Here is an 18,027-nt window from a genome sequence, read left to right as displayed (position 1 = left end):
GTCCCCCCCCCCCCCCCATATTTTTGGGGGTGCCCCCCCCCCCCCGCCCCCAAAAATGTGGTGCCTGCAGTGCACGGCCGACCGGCGGCGGGGGCCGCTCCGGCAGCGGCTGCTGCACGGGTGAGTCGGGGACCCCCCCCGGGACCCCCCCCCGGCACTCCCCGAGACCCCCCCCGGGACCCCCCCAAACCCTTCCCCTCCCCCTCCCCCCCGCGCGGCGCCTCCCTCGTCCCCCTCCCCCCTCCCCTCCCCCCCCTCCTCACCTGCCTGGGCCCCCCCCCCCCCCGGAGTTTTGGGGACCCCCCCTCCCCGCTCTGCTCCATCCCCCCCCCCCCCGCCCCAAATTCCGGCGCTGGGTCCCCGCGGGGCTGGGGGGGGAGGGGACGCGTCTGTCCCTGTGTCCGTGTGTCCCCCGTGGCCGTGCGTGCACGTACGCCCCTGTCGTGTGTCCGCGTGTCCTTGTGTCCGTGTGTCCCCGTGTCCCTGTGTCCCCATGTCCGTGTGTCCCCGTGTCCGTGTGTCCCCATGTCCGTATGGCCACTGTCTGTGTGTCCCCATGTTCGTGTGTCCCAATGTCCATATGGCCAATGTCCCATGTCCCTGTGTCCCCATGTCCGTGTGGCCGATGTCCCCATGTCCAGACGTCCCCATGTCCGTGTGTCCCCATGTCCATGTGGCCGATGTCCCCATGTCCAGACGTCCCCATGTCTGTGTGTCCCCATGTCCCCATGTCCCCATGTTCCCGTGTCCCTGTGTCCCCATGTCCATGTGTCCCCATGTCCGTGTGTCCATGTGTCCGTGTGTCCCAATGTCCATATGGCCAATGTCCCCATGTCCGTGTGTCCGTGTGTCCCCATTTCCATATGGCCGATGTCCCCATGTCTGTGTGTCCCCATGTCCCCGTGTCCCCATGTCCCCGTGTCCCTGTGTCCCTGTGTCCCTGTGTCCCCATGTCCATGTGTCCCCATGTCCGTGTGTCCATGTGTCCGTGTGTCCATGTGTCCGTGTGTCCCAATGTCCATATGGCCAATGTCCCCATGTCCCTGTGTCCCCATGTCTGTGTGTCCCCATGTCCGCATGTCCCCGTGTCCATGTGGCCGATGTCCCCATGTCCAGACGTCCCCATGTCTGTGTGTCCATGTGTCCGTGTGTCCCCAGGTCCCCATGTCCGTGTGTCCCCATGTCAGTGTGTCTGTGTGTCCCCATGTCCGTGTGTCCGTGTGTACCCATGTCCATATGGCCAATGTCCCCATGGCCGATGTCTGTGTGTCCCCATGTCCCCATGTCCCTGTGTCCCCATGTCTGTGTGTCCCCATGTCCCCATGTCCCCATGTTCCCGTGTCCCTGTGTCCCCATGTCCATGTGTCCCCATGTCCGTGTGTCCATGTGTCTGTGTGTCCCAATGTCCATATGGCCAATGTCCCCATGTCCGTGTGTCCCTGTGTCCCAATGTCCATATGGCCAATGTCCTCATGTCCCTGTGTCCCCATGTCCAGATGTCCCCATGTCTGTGTGTCCCCATGTCCCCGTGTCCGTGTGTCCCTATGTCCCCATGTCCATATGTCCCCATGTCCATGTGTCCCTGTGTCCCTGTGTCCCCATGTCCATGTGTCCCCATGTCCGTGTGTCTATGTGTCCGTTTGTCCCCATGTCCATATGGCCGATGTCCCCATGCCCATGTGTCCCCGTGTCCATAGGGCCCACGTCCCTGTGTCCGTGTGTCCGTTTGTCCCCATGTCCATATGGCCAATGTCCCCATGTCCCTGTGTCCCCATGTCCATGTGTCCCCATGTCTGTGTGTCCATGTGTCCCCATGTCCATATGGCCAATGTCCCCATGTCCGTGTGTCCCCATGTCCGTGTGTCTGTCTGTCCCCATGTCCATATGGCCGATGTCCCCATATCCCTGTGTCCCCATGTCCATGTGTCCCTGTGTCCCAATGTCCATATGGCCGATGTCCCCATGTCCGTGTGTCCGTGTGTCCCAATGTCCATATGGCCGATGTCCTCATGTCCCTGTGTCCCCATGTCTGTGTGTCCCCATGTCCATGTGTCCGTGTGTCCCCATTTCCATATGGCCGATGTCCCCATGTCCCTGTGTCCCCATGTCTGTGTGTCCCCATGTCCGTGTGTCCGTGTGTCCCCATTTCCATATGGCCGATGTCCCCATGTCCCTGTGTCCCCCTGTCCATATGGCCAATGTCCTCATGTCTGTGTGTCCCCATGTCCGTGTGTCCCTGTGTCCATGTGGCCGATGTCCCCCATGTCCAGATGTCCCCATGTCTGTGTGTCCATGTGTCCGTGTGTCCCCATGTCCCCATGTCCGTGTGTCCCCAGGTCCCCATGTCCGTGTGTCCCCATGTCAGTGTGTCTGTGTGTCCCCACGTCCATGTGTCCCTGTGTCCCCATGTCCCTGTGTCCCCATGTCCGTGTGTCCATGTGTACCCATGTCCATATGGCCGATGTCCCCATGTCCATGTGTCCCCATGTCCGTGTGTCCCCATGTCCGTGTGTCCGTGTGTACCCATGTCCATATGGCCGATGTCCCCATGTCCCTGTGTCCCCACGTCCATGTGTCCCTGTGTCCCTGTGTCCCCATGTCCATGTGTCCCCATGTCCGTGTGTCCGTGTGTACCCATGTCCATATGGCTGATGTCCCCATGTCCCTGTGTCCCTGTGTCCCCATGTCCCTGTGTCCCCATGTCCCTGTGTCCCCATGTCCGTGTGTCCCCATTTCCGTGTGTCCGTGTGTACCCATGTCCATATGGCTGATGTCCCCATGTCCATGTGTCCCCATGTCCCTGTGTCCATGTGTCCCCATGTCCGTGTGTCCCCATGTCCGTGTGTCCGTGTGTACCCATGTCCATATGGCCGATGTCCCCATGTCCGTGTGTCCCCATGTCCGTGTGTCCGTGTGTACCCATGTCCATATGGCCGATGTCCCCATGTCCCTGTGTCCCCACGTCCATGTGTCCCTGTGTCCCTGTGTCCCCATGTCCATGTGTCCCCATGTCCGTGTGTCCGTGTGTACCCATGTCCATATGGCTGATGTCCCCATGTCCCTGTGTCCCTGTGTCCCCATGTCCCTGTGTCCCCATGTCCCTGTGTCCCCATGTCCGTGTGTCCCCATTTCCGTGTGTCCGTGTGTACCCATGTCCATATGGCTGATGTCCCCATGTCCATGTGTCCCCATGTCCCTGTGTCCATGTGTCCCCATGTCCGTGTGTCCCCATGTCCGTGTGTCCGTGTGTACCCATGTCCATATGGCCGATGTCCCCATGTCCGTGTGTCCCCATGTCTGTATGCCGCACACCGTGTGTCCGTGTCCCTGTCCCCACATCTGTCATGTCCCCATGTCCCTGTGTCATGTCCATGTGTCCCCATGTGTCCTTCTGTCCCCTGTCCCTGTGTCCCAATGTCCGTACGTCCCATCTCCGTGTGTCCCCGTGTGTCCCATGTCTGTCATTTCCAAGTGTCCCCGTGTCCCTCTGTCCCCAGGTGTCCCTGTGTCCCCAGTCTGGCCATGTCCATCTGTCCCACATCCATGTCCTCATGTCTGTGTCCTTGTGTCCGTGTTGGCCACGTCTGTGTGTCCCACACCTGTCTGTCCCCAGTTCCCTGTGTCCCCAAGTTGTGTCCATGTGTCCCCGTGTCCGTGTGTCCTGTGTCTATGTGTCCCCATGTCTGTGTCCCCACGTCCACGTGTCCCATGTCCATGTGTCCGTCTGTCTGTCCCCTTGTCCCTGTGTCCCCACATTGGCCACGTCCATCTGTCCCTGTGTCCCCAAGTTGTGTCCATGTGTCCCCGTGTCCGTGTGTCCTGTGTCTATGTGTCCCCATGTCTGTGTCCCCACGTCCATGTGTCCCATGTCCATGTGTCCATCTGTCTGTCCCCTTGTCCCTGTGTCCCCACATTGGCCACGTCCATCTGTCCCTGTGTCCCCAAGTTGTGTCCCTGTGTCCCCACATCCATCTGTCCCATGTCCATGTGTCCGTCTGTCTGTCCCCTTGTCCCTGTGTCTCTGTCCCCATGTCCCCGTGTCCCTGTGTCCCCATTGGTGGCTCCAGACTCTTTGAGGGCTCTCGGGGGGACCTGTGGAGGTCTCAGGGAGGTTTTGGGGGGTCCCGGGGAGGTCCTGAGGGTGGTCTGGGGGGTTTTGGGGTGTCCTGGGGGGGTCCCGACATGGGGGTGACGCGGTGTCCCCGCAGCGTGGACGGCGAAGCCCCGGGCAGCGAGGGGGGGGGGCCGGTGCCCGACAGCCCCGGGAGACCCCCCCCCTACCGGGGCCTCCCCCAGCCGGCGCCCCAAGGCCCGGGGGGGGGCCGGGGGCGGCCCCGGGGGGGGCTCCTCGGGCGTGGCCTGGCCCCGGCTGCCCCCCCAGCCGGCCAGCGTGGCCCTGCGCAAGCAGGAGGAGGAGGAGGAGAGCAAGAGGCCGAAGGCTCTGAGCGACAGCTACGAGCTCTCCACCGACCTGCAGGACAAGAAGGTACCTGGGGACACCTGGGGACACCCCTGGGGACACCCCTGGGGACACCTGGGGACACCCCTGGGATGGGCCCTGGTTGTGTGATGGTCACAGCCCACGCGTGGTGGCCCCCAGATCCACGTCATGGTTCCTGTCCCCATGCAATGCTCCCTGTCCCCATATGAGGCCACCGTGTCCCCTCTCTCTGCTGCCAACCCTCCTGCCCTGGCTGTTGCCTCACCTGTGTCCTTTTCTTGCCCTGTCCCCTCCCTGTCCCCTCCCGGTCCCCATGGCCACATGTCCCTATCCATGTTTTGATGTCCCCATCCCCACGCCCCCATGCCCTTGTCCATGTCCCCATGTCCTCATCTCCTGTCCCCATCCATGTCCCAAATCCTCCTGTCCCCATCCATGTCCCCATCCTTATCCACGTCCCCATGTCCCCACCTGTGTCCCTGTGTCCCTGTGTCCCCATACTCATCCACATCCCCCACATCCCCACCCATGTCGCTATCCTCATTTCCTCATTCATGTCCCCACGTCCCCACCCATGTCCCTATCCCCATCCCTGTCCCCACGTCCCCACCCATGTCCCTATCCTCATTCATGTCACCATGTCCCCACCCATGTCCCTATCCCCATCCCTGTCCCCACATCCCCACCCATGTCCCCAACCTCATCCATGTCCCTTGCCACGTCCCCATGTCCCCATCCCTGTCCCTGCCCCCACGCGTGTCCCTATGTCTCTAACCTCATCCATGTCCTCACATCCCCTGCTATGTCCCCATGTCCCCATGTCCCCATCCGTGTCCCCACACGTGTCCCCATGTCCCCATCATCATCCCTGTCCCCATGTCCTCACCCATGTCCCCATCCTCATCAATGCCCCCATGTCCCCACATCCCCTGCCATGTCCCCACATCCCTTGCCATGTCCCCACATCCCCATGTCCCCATGCGTGTCCCCACACCCCCATCCTCATCCACGTCCCCATGTCCCTTGCCACGTCCTCACATCCCTTGCCACGTCCCCATGTCCCCACGTGTGTCCCCATGTCCCCATCCTCATCCACATTCTCACGTCCCTTGCCACATCCCCACATTCCTTGCCACGTCCCCGCGTCCCTTGCCATGTCCCTATGTCCCCATGTCCCCACACGTGTCCCCACGTCCCCATCCTCATCCATATCCCCACATCCCTTGCCACATCCCCATGTCCCTTGCCATGTCCCCATGTCCCCGTGTCCCCATGTCCCCACGCATGTCCCCATGTCCCCATCCTCATCCATATCCCCATGTCCCTTGCCACATCCCCACGTCCCTTGCCACATCCCCATGTCCCCATGTGTGTCCCCACGTCCCCATGTCCTCACACGTGTCCCCACATCCTCATCCTCATCCACGTCCTCACATCCCTTGCCACATCCCCATGTCCCCGTGTCCCCACGTCCCCACATGTGTCCCCACATCCTCATCCTCATCCATATCCCCACGTCCCTTGCCACATCCCAATGTCCCCACGTCCCCACATCCCCACGTCCCCACATCCCCGTGTCCCCACGTCCCCACATGTGTCCCTACACCCCCACCCTCATCCACGTCCCCACGTCCCTTGCCACGTCCCCACGTCCCCATGTCCCCATGTCCTCACGTGTGTCCCCACGTCCCCATCCTCATCCATGTCCCCACATCCCTTGCCACGTCCCCATGTCCCCACGTCCCCACGCGTGTCCCCGTGTCCCCGCAGGTGGAGATGCTGGAGCGCAAGTACGGCGGCTATTTCCGCTCGCGCCGCGCGGCGCGGACCATCCAGGCCGCGTTCCGGCGCTACCGCATGGCGCAGAAGTTCGAGCGGCTGCGCAGCGAGGGCGGCCGGGCGCGGCGCCTGGCGCTGCCGGGGCTGCGCCTCCAGTTCTCCTTCGAGGAGTACGACCGCGGCCCCCCCGGCCCCCGCCCCGGGGCCGCCCCCGCCGCCCCCGCCCTACTTCCAGGGCAAACCGGCCTCGCTGGACGAGGGCGTCCTGGGGGGGCCGCGGCGCGCGCCCCGTTACGGGGGGTCCTGCCGGGCCGGCCTGGATGGGGGCGGGGGGTCCCGGCGAGGGGGTGGCGGTGGGGGGGGGCTCCGGGGTGGGGGGCGCGGGAAGCCCCCCCCGGCAGCTCTCGGCTTCGGCCGATTTCGGGCCCGGAGGCGCCGACCTGGAGGAGGCGTTTGCGCAGCAGGTGGGGGTCAGGGGGGTCCTGGGGCTTATGGGGTTGGGGGGGTCATGGGGGTTATGGGAGCTATGGGGTCAGGGGGTTATGGGGGTTATGGGGTACGGGGGTTATGGGGGTTATAGGAGTTATGGGGTCGGGGGGGTTATGGGGGTTATGGGGTCTGGGGGGTTCTGGGGGTTATAGGAGTTTGGGGTTGGGGGGGTTATGGGGTCCTGGGGGTTATGGGGTCAGAGGGGTCATGAGGGTCACAGGGTCATGGGGGTTATGGGGTCGGGGGGGTCATGGGGCTTATGGGGTTTATGGGGTCGGGGGGGGATCATGGGGGTTATGGGGTCCTGGTGATTATGGGGTCAGGGGGGTCATGGGGGGTCGCAGGATTATGGGGTCAAAGGGGCCATGAGGGTTATGGGGTCAGGGGGGTCATGAGGATGGGGGTTCAAGGGTCATGGGGGTCCCAGGAGGTGCCAGGGGTCACGGGGGTCAGGGGGTCACAAGAGCATGGACATTACAGCGGCCATTGGGGTCACAGGTGACAAAGGGAATCGTGGGGGGGCCACAGGGGCCATGGGGGGGCCACAGGGATTTGGGGGTCTTGGGGAGGTCGTGGGGGGTCACAGGGGCCAATATGGGGGGTCCGGAGCCCATGAGGGGTGCGCAGAGGGGGGCTCACGGGGGGGTCCTGTCCCCGCAGGTGAAGTCCTTGGCCGCCTCCATTGATGAGGCGCTGGGGGGGGGTCGCGGGGTCCCCCCCGGCGCCCCGGACCCGCCCGCGGGGGACAGCGCGGCCACCTCCGCCAGCGACGTCACCCTGTACCTGGACGAGGGGCTCCCCGGCTCCCCCCGCTCCCCGGAGAGACCCCCCAGCCCCGAGCCCCCTCCCGACACCGGGGGGCCGCCGCCCCCGCCCGCCCCACCGCCCCCCCCGCCGCCCCCCGCCAACCCCCCCGGCCCGGCCGAGCGCTGGGGGGGCCCCGAGGAGCCCCCCCGGAGGGGCCCCCCGTGCCTGGAGTGCCGGGGGCGGGGGGCCGGGGGGGGACACCCCCCGCTGCTGACGGTGGAGCCCCCGAGCGACAGCTCGGCCGACCTGAGTGACCGCTCGGACCGCGGCTCCATCAACCGGGGGGGCCCCTACGAGCCCGAGGGCACCGGGGGGGGCACCTTACCCCGCTCCGGGCCCCCCCACCGCTGCTTCCACCCCGAGGGGCCCCCCCCCGCCGCCCCCCGGCCCCCCGCCCCCCGCCCGCGGCCGAGGAGGGCTCCGAGGGGGACAACGAGAGCCTGGGCAGCAGCTCCAACTCCAACGAGACCCTCAACTGCTCCTCGGGCTCCTCGTCCCGCGACAGCCTGCGCCGGCCCCCCCCGCCGCCCCCCCCGCCGCCCACCGCCCCCCCGCAGCCCCCCGGCACCGCCGGACCCCCCGGCAAGGCCACGTACCAGCGGGAGCCGCGGCAGAGCTGGGACTCGCCGGCGCTCAACAACGACGTGGTGCAGCGGCGCCAGTACCGCATCGGCCTCAACCTCTTCAACAAGTGAGGGGCTGGGGGGGTCTGGGGGGGTCTGTGCCGGACGTGGGGTGGGGTCTGGGGGTCCGGCGGTGGGGCCGCGCGGCGCTGCCACGGTCGCCAGGGGAGGGCTGGGGTGGGATTGTTGGTGACACCTCGGTGAGGGCAGGGTGATGTTCTAGGTGACCCTATAGCGAGGGCAGGGGGATGTTCTTGGTCACCCTATAGCGAGGGCAGGGTGGTGTTCTAGGTCACCCTATAGCGAGGACGGGGGATGTTTGAGGTGACCCTGTAGACCCCATGATGATGTTCTAGACGACCCTACGGTGATGTTCTGGATGGCCCTATAGTGGGGACGGGGGGATGTTTGAGGTGACCCTGTAGAACCCCACAGTGACGTTCTAGGTGACCCTATAGTGAGGACAGGGGGATGTTGGTGGCCCTGGAGAGGAGCAAGGTGGCTTGGGTGGCCCTAGGGAAGGACATGATAGCCATGGTGACAAGGACAAGGTGGTGTTTGAGGTGGCCCTGTAGTGGCCCACCGTGATGTTCTAGGTAACCCTACAGGGGATGTTCCAGGTATCCCTATGGTGATGTTCTAGGTAAATCACCGGTGACATTCTAGGTAGCCCTACGGTGACATTCCAGGTCACCCAGTGCTCAAGACATGACAGTGTTCCAGGTGACCCTTTGGGGAAGCAGATGTCATCACCTCAGGTGATCCCAAACCAGGGTGACCCTCCGGTGACCCCAGAGATGACCCTAGAGCCGGGGGCAGGTGACGTTCTGGGTCATCTACAGCCAGAGTGACCACCACGGCTGACCACACGCCCACCCCCCGCAGGAAGCCGGAGAAGGGGATCCAGTACCTGATCGAGAGGGGGTTCCTGTCCGACACCCCCGTGGGCGTCGCCCACTTCATCCTGGAGCGGAAGGGCCTGAGCCGGCAGATGATCGGCGAGTTCCTGGGCAACCGCCAGAAGCAGTTCAACCGCGACGTCCTCGAGTAAGGGGGGGACGCGCCGGGGGACGGGGGACACGCCGGGGCTCAGGGCGGCCCCCAGACCCACCCCCTGCCGCGGGGTCTCGGCAGCTGCGTGGTGGACGAGATGGATTTCTCCGGGATGGAGCTGGACGAGGCCTTGCGGAAGTTCCAGTCCCACATCCGGGTGCAGGGGGAGGCGCAGAAGGTTGAGCGCTTGATCGAGGCCTTCAGGTGAGGGGTGGGTCCCTGTCCCCACGTCCCCGTGTCCCCACGTCCCCGTGTCCCCACGTCCCCATGTCCCCATATCCCCACGTCCCCACGTCCCCACGTCCCCACGTCCCAGTGTCCCCACGTCCCTGTGTCCCCACGTGCCCCCTGCATTGCCCCTGCCACCAGCAGCACACGGTGGTGTGGTCACCGTGGGGTGGCGTTCTAGGTGACCCTATGGGGCTGAGGGGGGACACCAGGGGGTGGTGGCACCTGTGGGACCAGGGGCAGTTCTAGGTTACCCTACAGACCGTCAGGACACTGGGGCATGGCCCCTGGACCACAGGGTGACATTCTAGGTGACCCTGTGGATCAAGGAAGGGCCATGGGGGTGCTGGCCCACGTTCTAGGTGACCCTACAGCCATTGGGGTGCTGCCCCACACCTAAGGGTGGCTGTGGGGTGCAGAGGCCACCCCGCGAGGCGGGGCCGGCCGTGGGGCACCGTGACCCCATGGGCCGTGGGGGTTGTCCGCCCCGCAGCCAGCGCTACTGCGTGTGTAACGCGGCCCTGCTGCGCCAGTTCCGCAACCCGGACACCATCTTCATCCTGGCCTTCGCCATCATCCTCCTCAACACCGACATGTACAGCCCCAGCGTCAAGGCCGAGCGCAAGATGAAGCTCGAGGACTTCATCAAGAACCTGCGAGGTGAGGCCCTGCCCAGGGACGTGGGTTCTAGAGCAGGGCTGGGTGTTGCATGCTCTAGAGCTGGCCCGGGAGTTGTAGGTTCTGGAGCAGGGTCCGGTGTTACGGATTCTAGGTGGGCCTGGGTGTTGTAGGTTCTAGATTGGGTCAGGTGTTGCAGGTTCTAGAGAGGGTTCTGGTAGCTGTGGGTTCAAGAGGACATGGGTGCTAGAGCGGGTCTTGACATTGTGGGCTCTAGCGTGGGAGAGATGTCACAGGTTCTAGAGCTGGTCTATGAGCTGCAGGCTCTGGATTAGATGATTCTAGAACAGAGCTGGGGGTGGTTGGTGGTGGGTTTCTAGAATGGGTCCAGACCTGGTGTCATGGGTTCTAGATCCGCCCGTGCCAAGCAAGTTCTGGGGCGGGGTCAGGAGTTGTGTGTTCTAGAACAGAACCACCAGTTGAGGGTTCTGGAGTGGGGGACGGATGTTGTGGGTTCTGGAGTGGTTCCATGTGACACGGGTTCTACAGCGGGGCCGGGTGTCATGCAGGGGTGGACAATGGCGAGGACATCCCCCGGGACATGCTGGTGGGCATCTACCAGCGCATCCAGAGCCGCGAGCTGCGCACCAACGACGACCACGTGTCCCAGGTCCAGGCCGTGGAGCGCATGATCGTCGGCAAGAAACCGGTGGGTGGGCTCGGGGGTGGGACGGGGGCCAGGGCACCCGGGGGGGGGGGGGGGTGACCCACGGGGGGTGTGCCAGGTGACCCCATGGGACAGGTTCTAGGCCACCCAAAGGAGACATTCCAGGTGATCCTGTGGTGGGGAGGATGTTCTAGGCCACCCATGGGAGATGTTCCAACATTCCAGGAGATCCTGTGGGAGGGATGTGACCCATGGGGCAGGTTCCAGGTGGCCCAAGGGACAGATTCCAGGTGACCCATGGGGGATGATCCAGGTGACCCATGGGGGACATTGTATGGGATCCATGTGGGACATTTGGGGCGACCAGTGGGGGACACTCAAAGTGACCCATGTGGAACACTTGGGGTGACTGTTGAAGTGACCCCTGTGGGACATTTGGGGTCACCCTTGAAGTGACCCCTGTGGGACATTCAAGGTGACTCTTGAAGTGACCCATGTGGGACATTTGGGGTGACCCTTGAAGTGACCCCTGTGGGACATTTGGGGTCACCCTTGAAGTGACCCCTGTGGGACATTTGGGGTCACCCTTGAAGTGACCCATGTGGGACATTTGGGGTGACCCTTGAAGTGACCCCTGTGGGACATTCAAGGTGACTCTTGAAGTGACCCCTGTGGGACATTTGGGGTCACCCTTGAAGTGACCCATGTGGGACACTCAATGGGGTGACCCACATGGGACATTCGGAGTGACCCTTGAAGTGGCCCCTGTGGGACATTCAAGGTGACCCTTGAAGTGACCCCTGTGGGACATTTGGGGTGACCCATGAAGTGACCCACGTGGGACCCTTCGGGGTGACCCAATGGGGTGTCCATGCTCTTGGTGACCCCAGTGAAGGTCCGAGGGCACCATCACCACCCCGGGGCGGGGCTGGGCTGGCCGTGTCCCACCCCAGGTGTGACCCCACCGCTGTCCCCAGGTGCTGTCCCTGCCCCACCGGCGCCTGGTCTGCTGCTGCCAACTCTACGAGGTGCCCGACCCCAACCGGCCCCAGCGCCTGGGGCTGCACCAGCGCGAGGTTTTCCTCTTCAACGACCTGCTGGTGGTGAGCGGGGGGTCCCGGGGGGGGTCCCGGGGTGGGCTCACCCCCGGGGGATGCAGGGGGGTCCCGGGAGATGGGTCCCTGGTGACCCCGTGGCCTCGGCAGGTGACGAAGATCTTCCAGAAGAAGAAGATCCTGGTGACCTACAGCTTCCGGCAGAGCTTCCCGCTGGTGGAGATGCACATGCAGCTCTTCCAGAACGCCTGTGAGCCCCACGGCGCCCCGCGGGACCCTGCAGCACCCCAAAGAACCCTGCAGCACCCCAAAGAGCCCTATAGCACCCTATGGGACCCTGCAGCACCCCAAAGAACCCTGCAGCACCCTATGGGACCCCACAGCACTCCATGGGACCCCACAGCAACCCAAAGAACCCTGCAGGAACCCAAAGAACCCTACAGCACCCCAAATAACCCTGCAGCACCCTATGGGACCCTATGGCACCCTATGGGACCCCACAGCACCCCAAAGAACCCTGCAGCACCCTATGGGACCCCACAGCACCCTATGGGACCCCACAGCACCCTATGGGACCCCGCAGCACCCCAAAGAACCCTACAGCAACCCAAAGAACCCTGCAGCACCCCAAAGAACCCCGCAGCACCCCAAAGAACCCTGCAGCACCCTATGGGACCCCACAGCACTCCATGGGACCCTGCAGCACCCCAAAGAACCCTATAGCACCCTATGGGACCCCACAGCACCCTATGGGACCCCACAGCACTCCATGGGACCCTGCAGCACCCCAAAGAACCCCACAGCACCCCAAAGAACCCCGCAGCACCCCAAAGAACCCTGCAGCACCCTATGGGACCCTATAGCACCCTATGGGACCCCACAGCACCCCAAAGAACCCCACAGCACCCCAAAGAGCCCTATAGCACCCTATGGGACCCTGCAGCACCCCAAAGAACCCTGCAGCACCCTATGGGACCCCACAGCACCCTATGGGACCCCACAGCACCCCAAAGAGCCCTATAGCACCCTATGGGACCCTGCAGCACCCCAAAGAACCCTGCAGCACCCCAAAGAACACTGTGGGGTGTCCTTGACCCTTTGGGGGTGTCCCTGACTCCGGTGCCCCCCCAGATTCCCAGTTTGGGATCCAGCTGGGTGATCCTTTGGGGGGGTCCCTGTCCCTTTGGGGGGTCCCTGACCCCAGTGCCCCCCCAGATTACCAGTTTGGGATCAAGCTGGGTGATCCTTTGGGGGTGTCCCTGTCCCTTTGGGGGGGTCCCTGACCCCAGTGCCCCCCCAGATTACCAGTTTGGGATCAAGCTGCTGTCGGCGGCGCCGGGCGGCGAGCGCAAGGTGCTGATCGTGTTCAACGCCCCGAGCCCCCAGGACCGGCTGCGCTTCGCCAGCGACCTCCGCGAGTCCGTGGCCGAGGTGCAGGAGATGGAGAAGTACCGGGTGGAGGGTGAGCACTGGGAGCACTGGGAGGGACACTGGGAGCACTGGGAGTGCAGGGAAGGGCACTGGGAGCACTGGGAAGGGGACTGGGAGCACTGGGAGGGGCACTGGGAGCACCGGGAGTGCAGGGAAGGGCACTGGGAGCACTGGGAGCACTGGGAGGGACACTGGGAGCACCGGGAGTGCAGGGAAGGGCACTGGGAGCACTGGGAGGGGCACTGGGAACACTGGGAGGGGGACTGGGAGCACTGGGAGCAGTGGGAGCGCTGGAAAAGGGGCCTGGGAATGCTGGGGGTGTACTGGTGGTCACTGGTGTCACTGGGGGGTCACTGGGGGGGTCACTGGTGTCACTGGTGTCACTGGTCCCCCCCAGCGGAGCTGGAGAAGCAGAAGGGCATGGCAGGGCCGCGGGGCACTGGTCAGCACTGGTGTCACTGGTGTCACTGGGGGGGTCACTGGGGGGGTCACTGGGGGGGTCACTGGTGTCACTGGTGTCACTGGGGGGTCACTAGGGGGTCACTGGTGTCACTGGGGGGTCACTGGGGGGTCACTGGAGGGTCACTGGGGGGTCACTGGGGGGGTCACTGGTGTCACTGGGGGGGTCACTGGGGGGGTCACTGGTGTCAGTGGTGTCACTGGGGGGTCACTGGTGTCACTGGGGGGGTCACTGGTGTCACTGGGGGGGTCACTGGGGGGGTCACTGGTGTCACTGGTCCCCCCCAGCGGAGCTGGAGAAGCAGAAGGGCGTGGCGGGGCCGCGGGGCACTGGTCAGCACTGGTCAGCACTGGTGTCACTGGTGTCACTGGGGGGTCACTGGTGTCACTGGTGTCACTGGTGTCACTGGTGTCACTGGGGGGGGTCACTGGTGTCACTGGGGGGGTCACTGGTGTCACTGGTGTCACTGGTGTCACTGGGGGGTCACTGGTGTCACTGGGGGGGTCACTGGTGTCACTGGTGTCACTGGTGTCACTGGGGGGTCACTGGGGGGTCACTGGTGTCACTGGGGGGTCACTGGTGTCACTGGGGGGGTCACTGGTGTCACTGGTGTCACTGGTGTCACTGGGGGGTCACTGGGGGGTCACTGGTGTCACTGGGGGGTCACTGGTGTCACTGGGGGGGTCACTGGTGTCACTGGTCCCCCCCAGCGGAGCTGGAGAAGCAGAAGGGCGTGGCAGGGCCGCGGGGCACTGGTCAGCACTGGTGTCACTGGTGTCACCGGTGTCACTGGGGGGGTCACTGGGGGTGTCACTGGTGTCACTGGTCCCCCCCAGCGGAGCTGGAGAAGCAGAAGGGCGTGGCGGGGCCGCAGGGCACTGGTCAGCACTGGTGTCACTGGTGTCACTGGGGGGTCACTAGGGGGTCACTGGTGTCACTGGTGTCACTGGGGGGTCACTGGGGGGGTCACTGGGGGGGTCACTGGTGTCACCGGTGTCACTGGTCAGCACTGGTGTCACTGGGGGGTCACTGGGGGGGTCACTGGTGTCACCGGTGTCACTGGTCAGCACTGGTGTCACTGGGGGGTCACTGGGGGGGTCACTGGTGTCACCGGTGTCACTGGTCAGCACTGGTGTCACTGGTGTCACTGGTGTCACCGGTGTCACTGGTCCCCCCCAGCGGAGCTGGAGAAGCAGAAGGGCGTGGCGGGGCCGCGGGGCACTGGTCAGCACTGGTGTCACTGGTGTCACTGGTGTCACTGGTGTCACTGGGGGGGTCACTGGGGGGTCACTGGTGTCACTGGTCCCCCCCAGCGGAGCTGGAGAAGCAGAAGGGCGTGGCGGGGCCGCGGGGCGCGGGCCCCCCCCGCGAGGCGCTGAACGGGCTCAGCCGGAGCAGCCTGGAGGAGGCGTTCGGGGCCGAGGGGCTCAAACGGAGCGCCCTGAGCAGCTCCCTGCGGGACCTGTCCGACAGCGGTGAGACTGGGAGCACTGGGAGCACTGGGAGCCACTGGGAGCCACTGGGAAGGGGATGGGGAGGGGATTGGGAGGGACTGGAATGGACTGGGAGCCACTGGGAGCACTGGGAAGGGGATGGGGAGGGGATTGGAAGAGACTGGGATGGACTGGGAGCCACTGGGAAGGGGATTGGGAGGGACTGGGAGAGACTGGGATGGACTGGGAGGAAATGGGAAGGGGATTGGGAGGGGCTGGGAGAGACTGGGAGGGACTGGGAGCTACTGGGAACCACTGGGAAGGGGATTGGGAGGGAATTGGGATGGGCTGAGAGAGACTGGGAGCCACTGGGAGCACTGGGAGCCACTGGGAAGGGGATTGGGAGGGAATTGGGATGGGCTGAGAGAGACTGGGAGCCACTGGGAGGAACTGGGAAGGGGATTGGGAGGGGATTGGGAGGGACTGGGAGAGGCTTGGATGGACTGGGATCCACTGGGAGGAACTGGGAAGGGGAGTGAGAGGGGATTGGGAGGGACTGGGAGAGACTGGGAGCCACTGGGAGGAACTGGGAGGGACTGGGATGGACTGGGAGGGGAATTAGGAGAGACTGGGAGGGGCTGGGAGAGACTGGGAGGAACTGGGAAGGGCTGGGAGGGATTGGGAAGGAGTCTGGGGTCTCCACGGGGGAAATTTGGGGTCCCTTGGAGAGTTTGGGGTGTCCGTGGTTGGGTTTGGGGTTACCACAGGGGAATTTTGGGATGCTCTGGAGAGGTTTTGGGGTCCCCTGTGGAGTTTCGGGTCCTCTGGGATGGTTTGGGGTGTCCTGGGCTGTGGGTTTGGGGTCCCCTGGTGGGGAATTTGGGGTGCCCCACGGGGAATTTGGGGTTTTGGGGACAATTTGGGATTCCTGTGGGGTCTCCTGAGGGATTTGGGGTGCCCTGGGGGATTTGGGGTGTCCTGGGGGGGTCCCCGGGGGTCTCCCCTGACTGCTCCCCCCCCCCCCCCCCCCCCAGGCAAGCGGGGCCGGAGGAACAGCGTGGGGTCCCTGGACAGCACCATCGAGGTGAGGGGACAGTGCCACCCTGAGTGCCACCCTGAGTGCCACCCCTGAATGTCACACCCCTAAATGTCACACCCCTGTCATGCCCTGAGTGCCACCCCTGAGTGTCACACCCTGAATACCACCCCTGAATGTCACACCCCTAATGTCACACCCCTGTCACGCCCTGAGTGCCACCCCTGAGTGCCACCCCCTTAGAGCCACCTCCAATGTCACACCCCTGTCACACCTCCTGAGTGTCACACCCCTAATGTCACACCCTGAGTGCCACCCCTGAGTGCCACCTCTGAGTGTCACAACCCGGAATGTCACACCCCCTAATGTCACACCCCTGCCACACCCTGAGTGCCACACCCTTGTCACCCCCCGAGTGCCACACGCTGAGTGCCACCCCTTGAGTGCCACCCCCTGAGTGCCACACCCATGCCACACCCCGAGTGCCACACCCTTGTCACGCCCTCAATGCCACACCCAAACCCCGCCCACTTTAGCCCCGCCCCCAGGTTACAGACCACCCTTCGCCTGGAAAGGGGGCGTGGCCTGTGCGGATGGGGCGTGGCTTGTGCGCGCCCTAGGGGGTTGGGCCAACCAATGATGGATGTGCCTATCCACCAATGAGGGCTCAGCTTGTTGCTTGGAGGCGTGGCTTGCACACAGAAGGGGCGGGGCTGCCCCACCAATGGGCGGGGCCAATCCCCGAGAGGGGCGTGGCTTTCCCGTCCTGACCCCGCCCCCTTTCAGGGCTCCATCATCAGCAGCCCCCGGCCGCAGGCGCGGGGGGGCCCGGGCGGGCCGGGGGGAGCCCCCGAGGGGGGCTACAAGCCCCCGGCCCGGCCGGTCTCCAACTCCTCGTCCTTCCTGGGCTCGCTCTTCGGCAGCCGCCGCGGCAAAGGCCCCGCGGGGCCCCCCCCCCGGCGCGGGGGGTCCCACCTCGGCCTCGGCCTCCTCCTCCTCGGCGTCTTCCTCGCACCACCACCACCACCCGCCGCCCGCCGCGCCCCCCGAGGGCCCCTCCAAGCTGCAGGCGCTGCACGCCCAGTACTGCCACGGGCCCGGGGGGGCCGCGGCGGGCGCGGGGGGGGGGCCCGGGCCCTCCGCCGCCCCCCCCGTACCCGCAGCAGCCGCCCCCTCCCAGCCGCCCCGCGCCCCCCCCGCCGCTGCCGGCCATCGCCGCCGGGGCCCCCCCGCGCTTCCACGGCGGGCCCACCCCCCCGTTGTCGGCGCCCCCCCCAGCAGCACGGCCCCCCCGGCGGGGGGTTCCCCCCCCCCGCACCCCCATTACACGCTGCACCGGCCCGGCAAAAGGGGGGGACCCCCGCCCGGAGCCCCCCGGCAGCCGCTGTCCCCCCTGCCCCTCTACAGCCCCGCCCCCGCCCACCACGGGCTGTCCCACGCGTACCCCCCCGGGCCCCCCCCGCACCACCACCCCCCCGCCGCCCCCCGCCCCCGCCAAGCACTTCGTGTTCGGGGGGGGGGGGCGGCGGAGTGGGGGGCCCGGCCGGGGGGGCTTTGAGGGGGGGCGGAGGGGGGGCGGCGCCCCCTCCCCATCACCACCATCACCACCATCACCACCACCACGCGCCCCCCCCACTCGCCCATCCCCCCCCACCCTTCCTACCCCCCCCTGCCGCCCCCATCGCCCCACACCCCCCTGAGCCCCCACTCGCCCGCCGGCCCCACCTCGCCCCTGGCCCAGGCCGGCCAGGGCCCCCCCAAACCCAAGGGGGGGAACCGCATCAGCACGGTGGTCTGAGCCCCCCCCCCCTCCCCACGCCCCCCCCCCCCCCGCCGGCCTGCTGGACGCGGTGGTTATTTTTGTAACCCCCCCCCCATGTCCCCCACCACCTTCCCCCCCCCCCAAA

The 18,027-nt window shown here is 65.5% G+C and overlaps 1 protein-coding gene across 1 annotated transcript; it reads left to right on the top strand.

The window, feature by feature from the left end:
- On the top strand, positions 1 to 17,763 carry LOC128821015 (IQ motif and SEC7 domain-containing protein 2-like). Its single transcript, XM_054001872.1, is given in 19 exon segments — positions 1 to 120; positions 4,209 to 4,290; positions 4,292 to 4,486; positions 6,212 to 6,401; positions 6,433 to 6,553; positions 6,609 to 6,684; positions 7,370 to 7,853; positions 7,856 to 8,207; positions 9,025 to 9,186; positions 9,274 to 9,396; positions 9,914 to 10,080; positions 10,608 to 10,747; positions 11,683 to 11,808; positions 11,911 to 12,010; positions 13,061 to 13,222; positions 14,965 to 15,126; positions 16,119 to 16,168; positions 16,907 to 17,061; positions 17,063 to 17,763. Coding segments are annotated over 19 exon segments (3,528 nt in total). The 5' UTR covers positions 1 to 55; the 3' UTR covers positions 17,679 to 17,763.
- Positions 17,764 to 18,027: the final 264 nt, after the last annotated feature.

This window comes from Vidua macroura, chromosome 33 (assembly GCF_024509145.1).
Source record: "Vidua macroura isolate BioBank_ID:100142 chromosome 33, ASM2450914v1, whole genome shotgun sequence".
NCBI classification, from domain to species: Eukaryota; Metazoa; Chordata; class Aves; order Passeriformes; family Viduidae; genus Vidua; species Vidua macroura.
The sequence above is the reverse complement of the archived record's forward strand: the minus strand, read 5'-3'. Positions and strand labels throughout refer to the sequence as shown.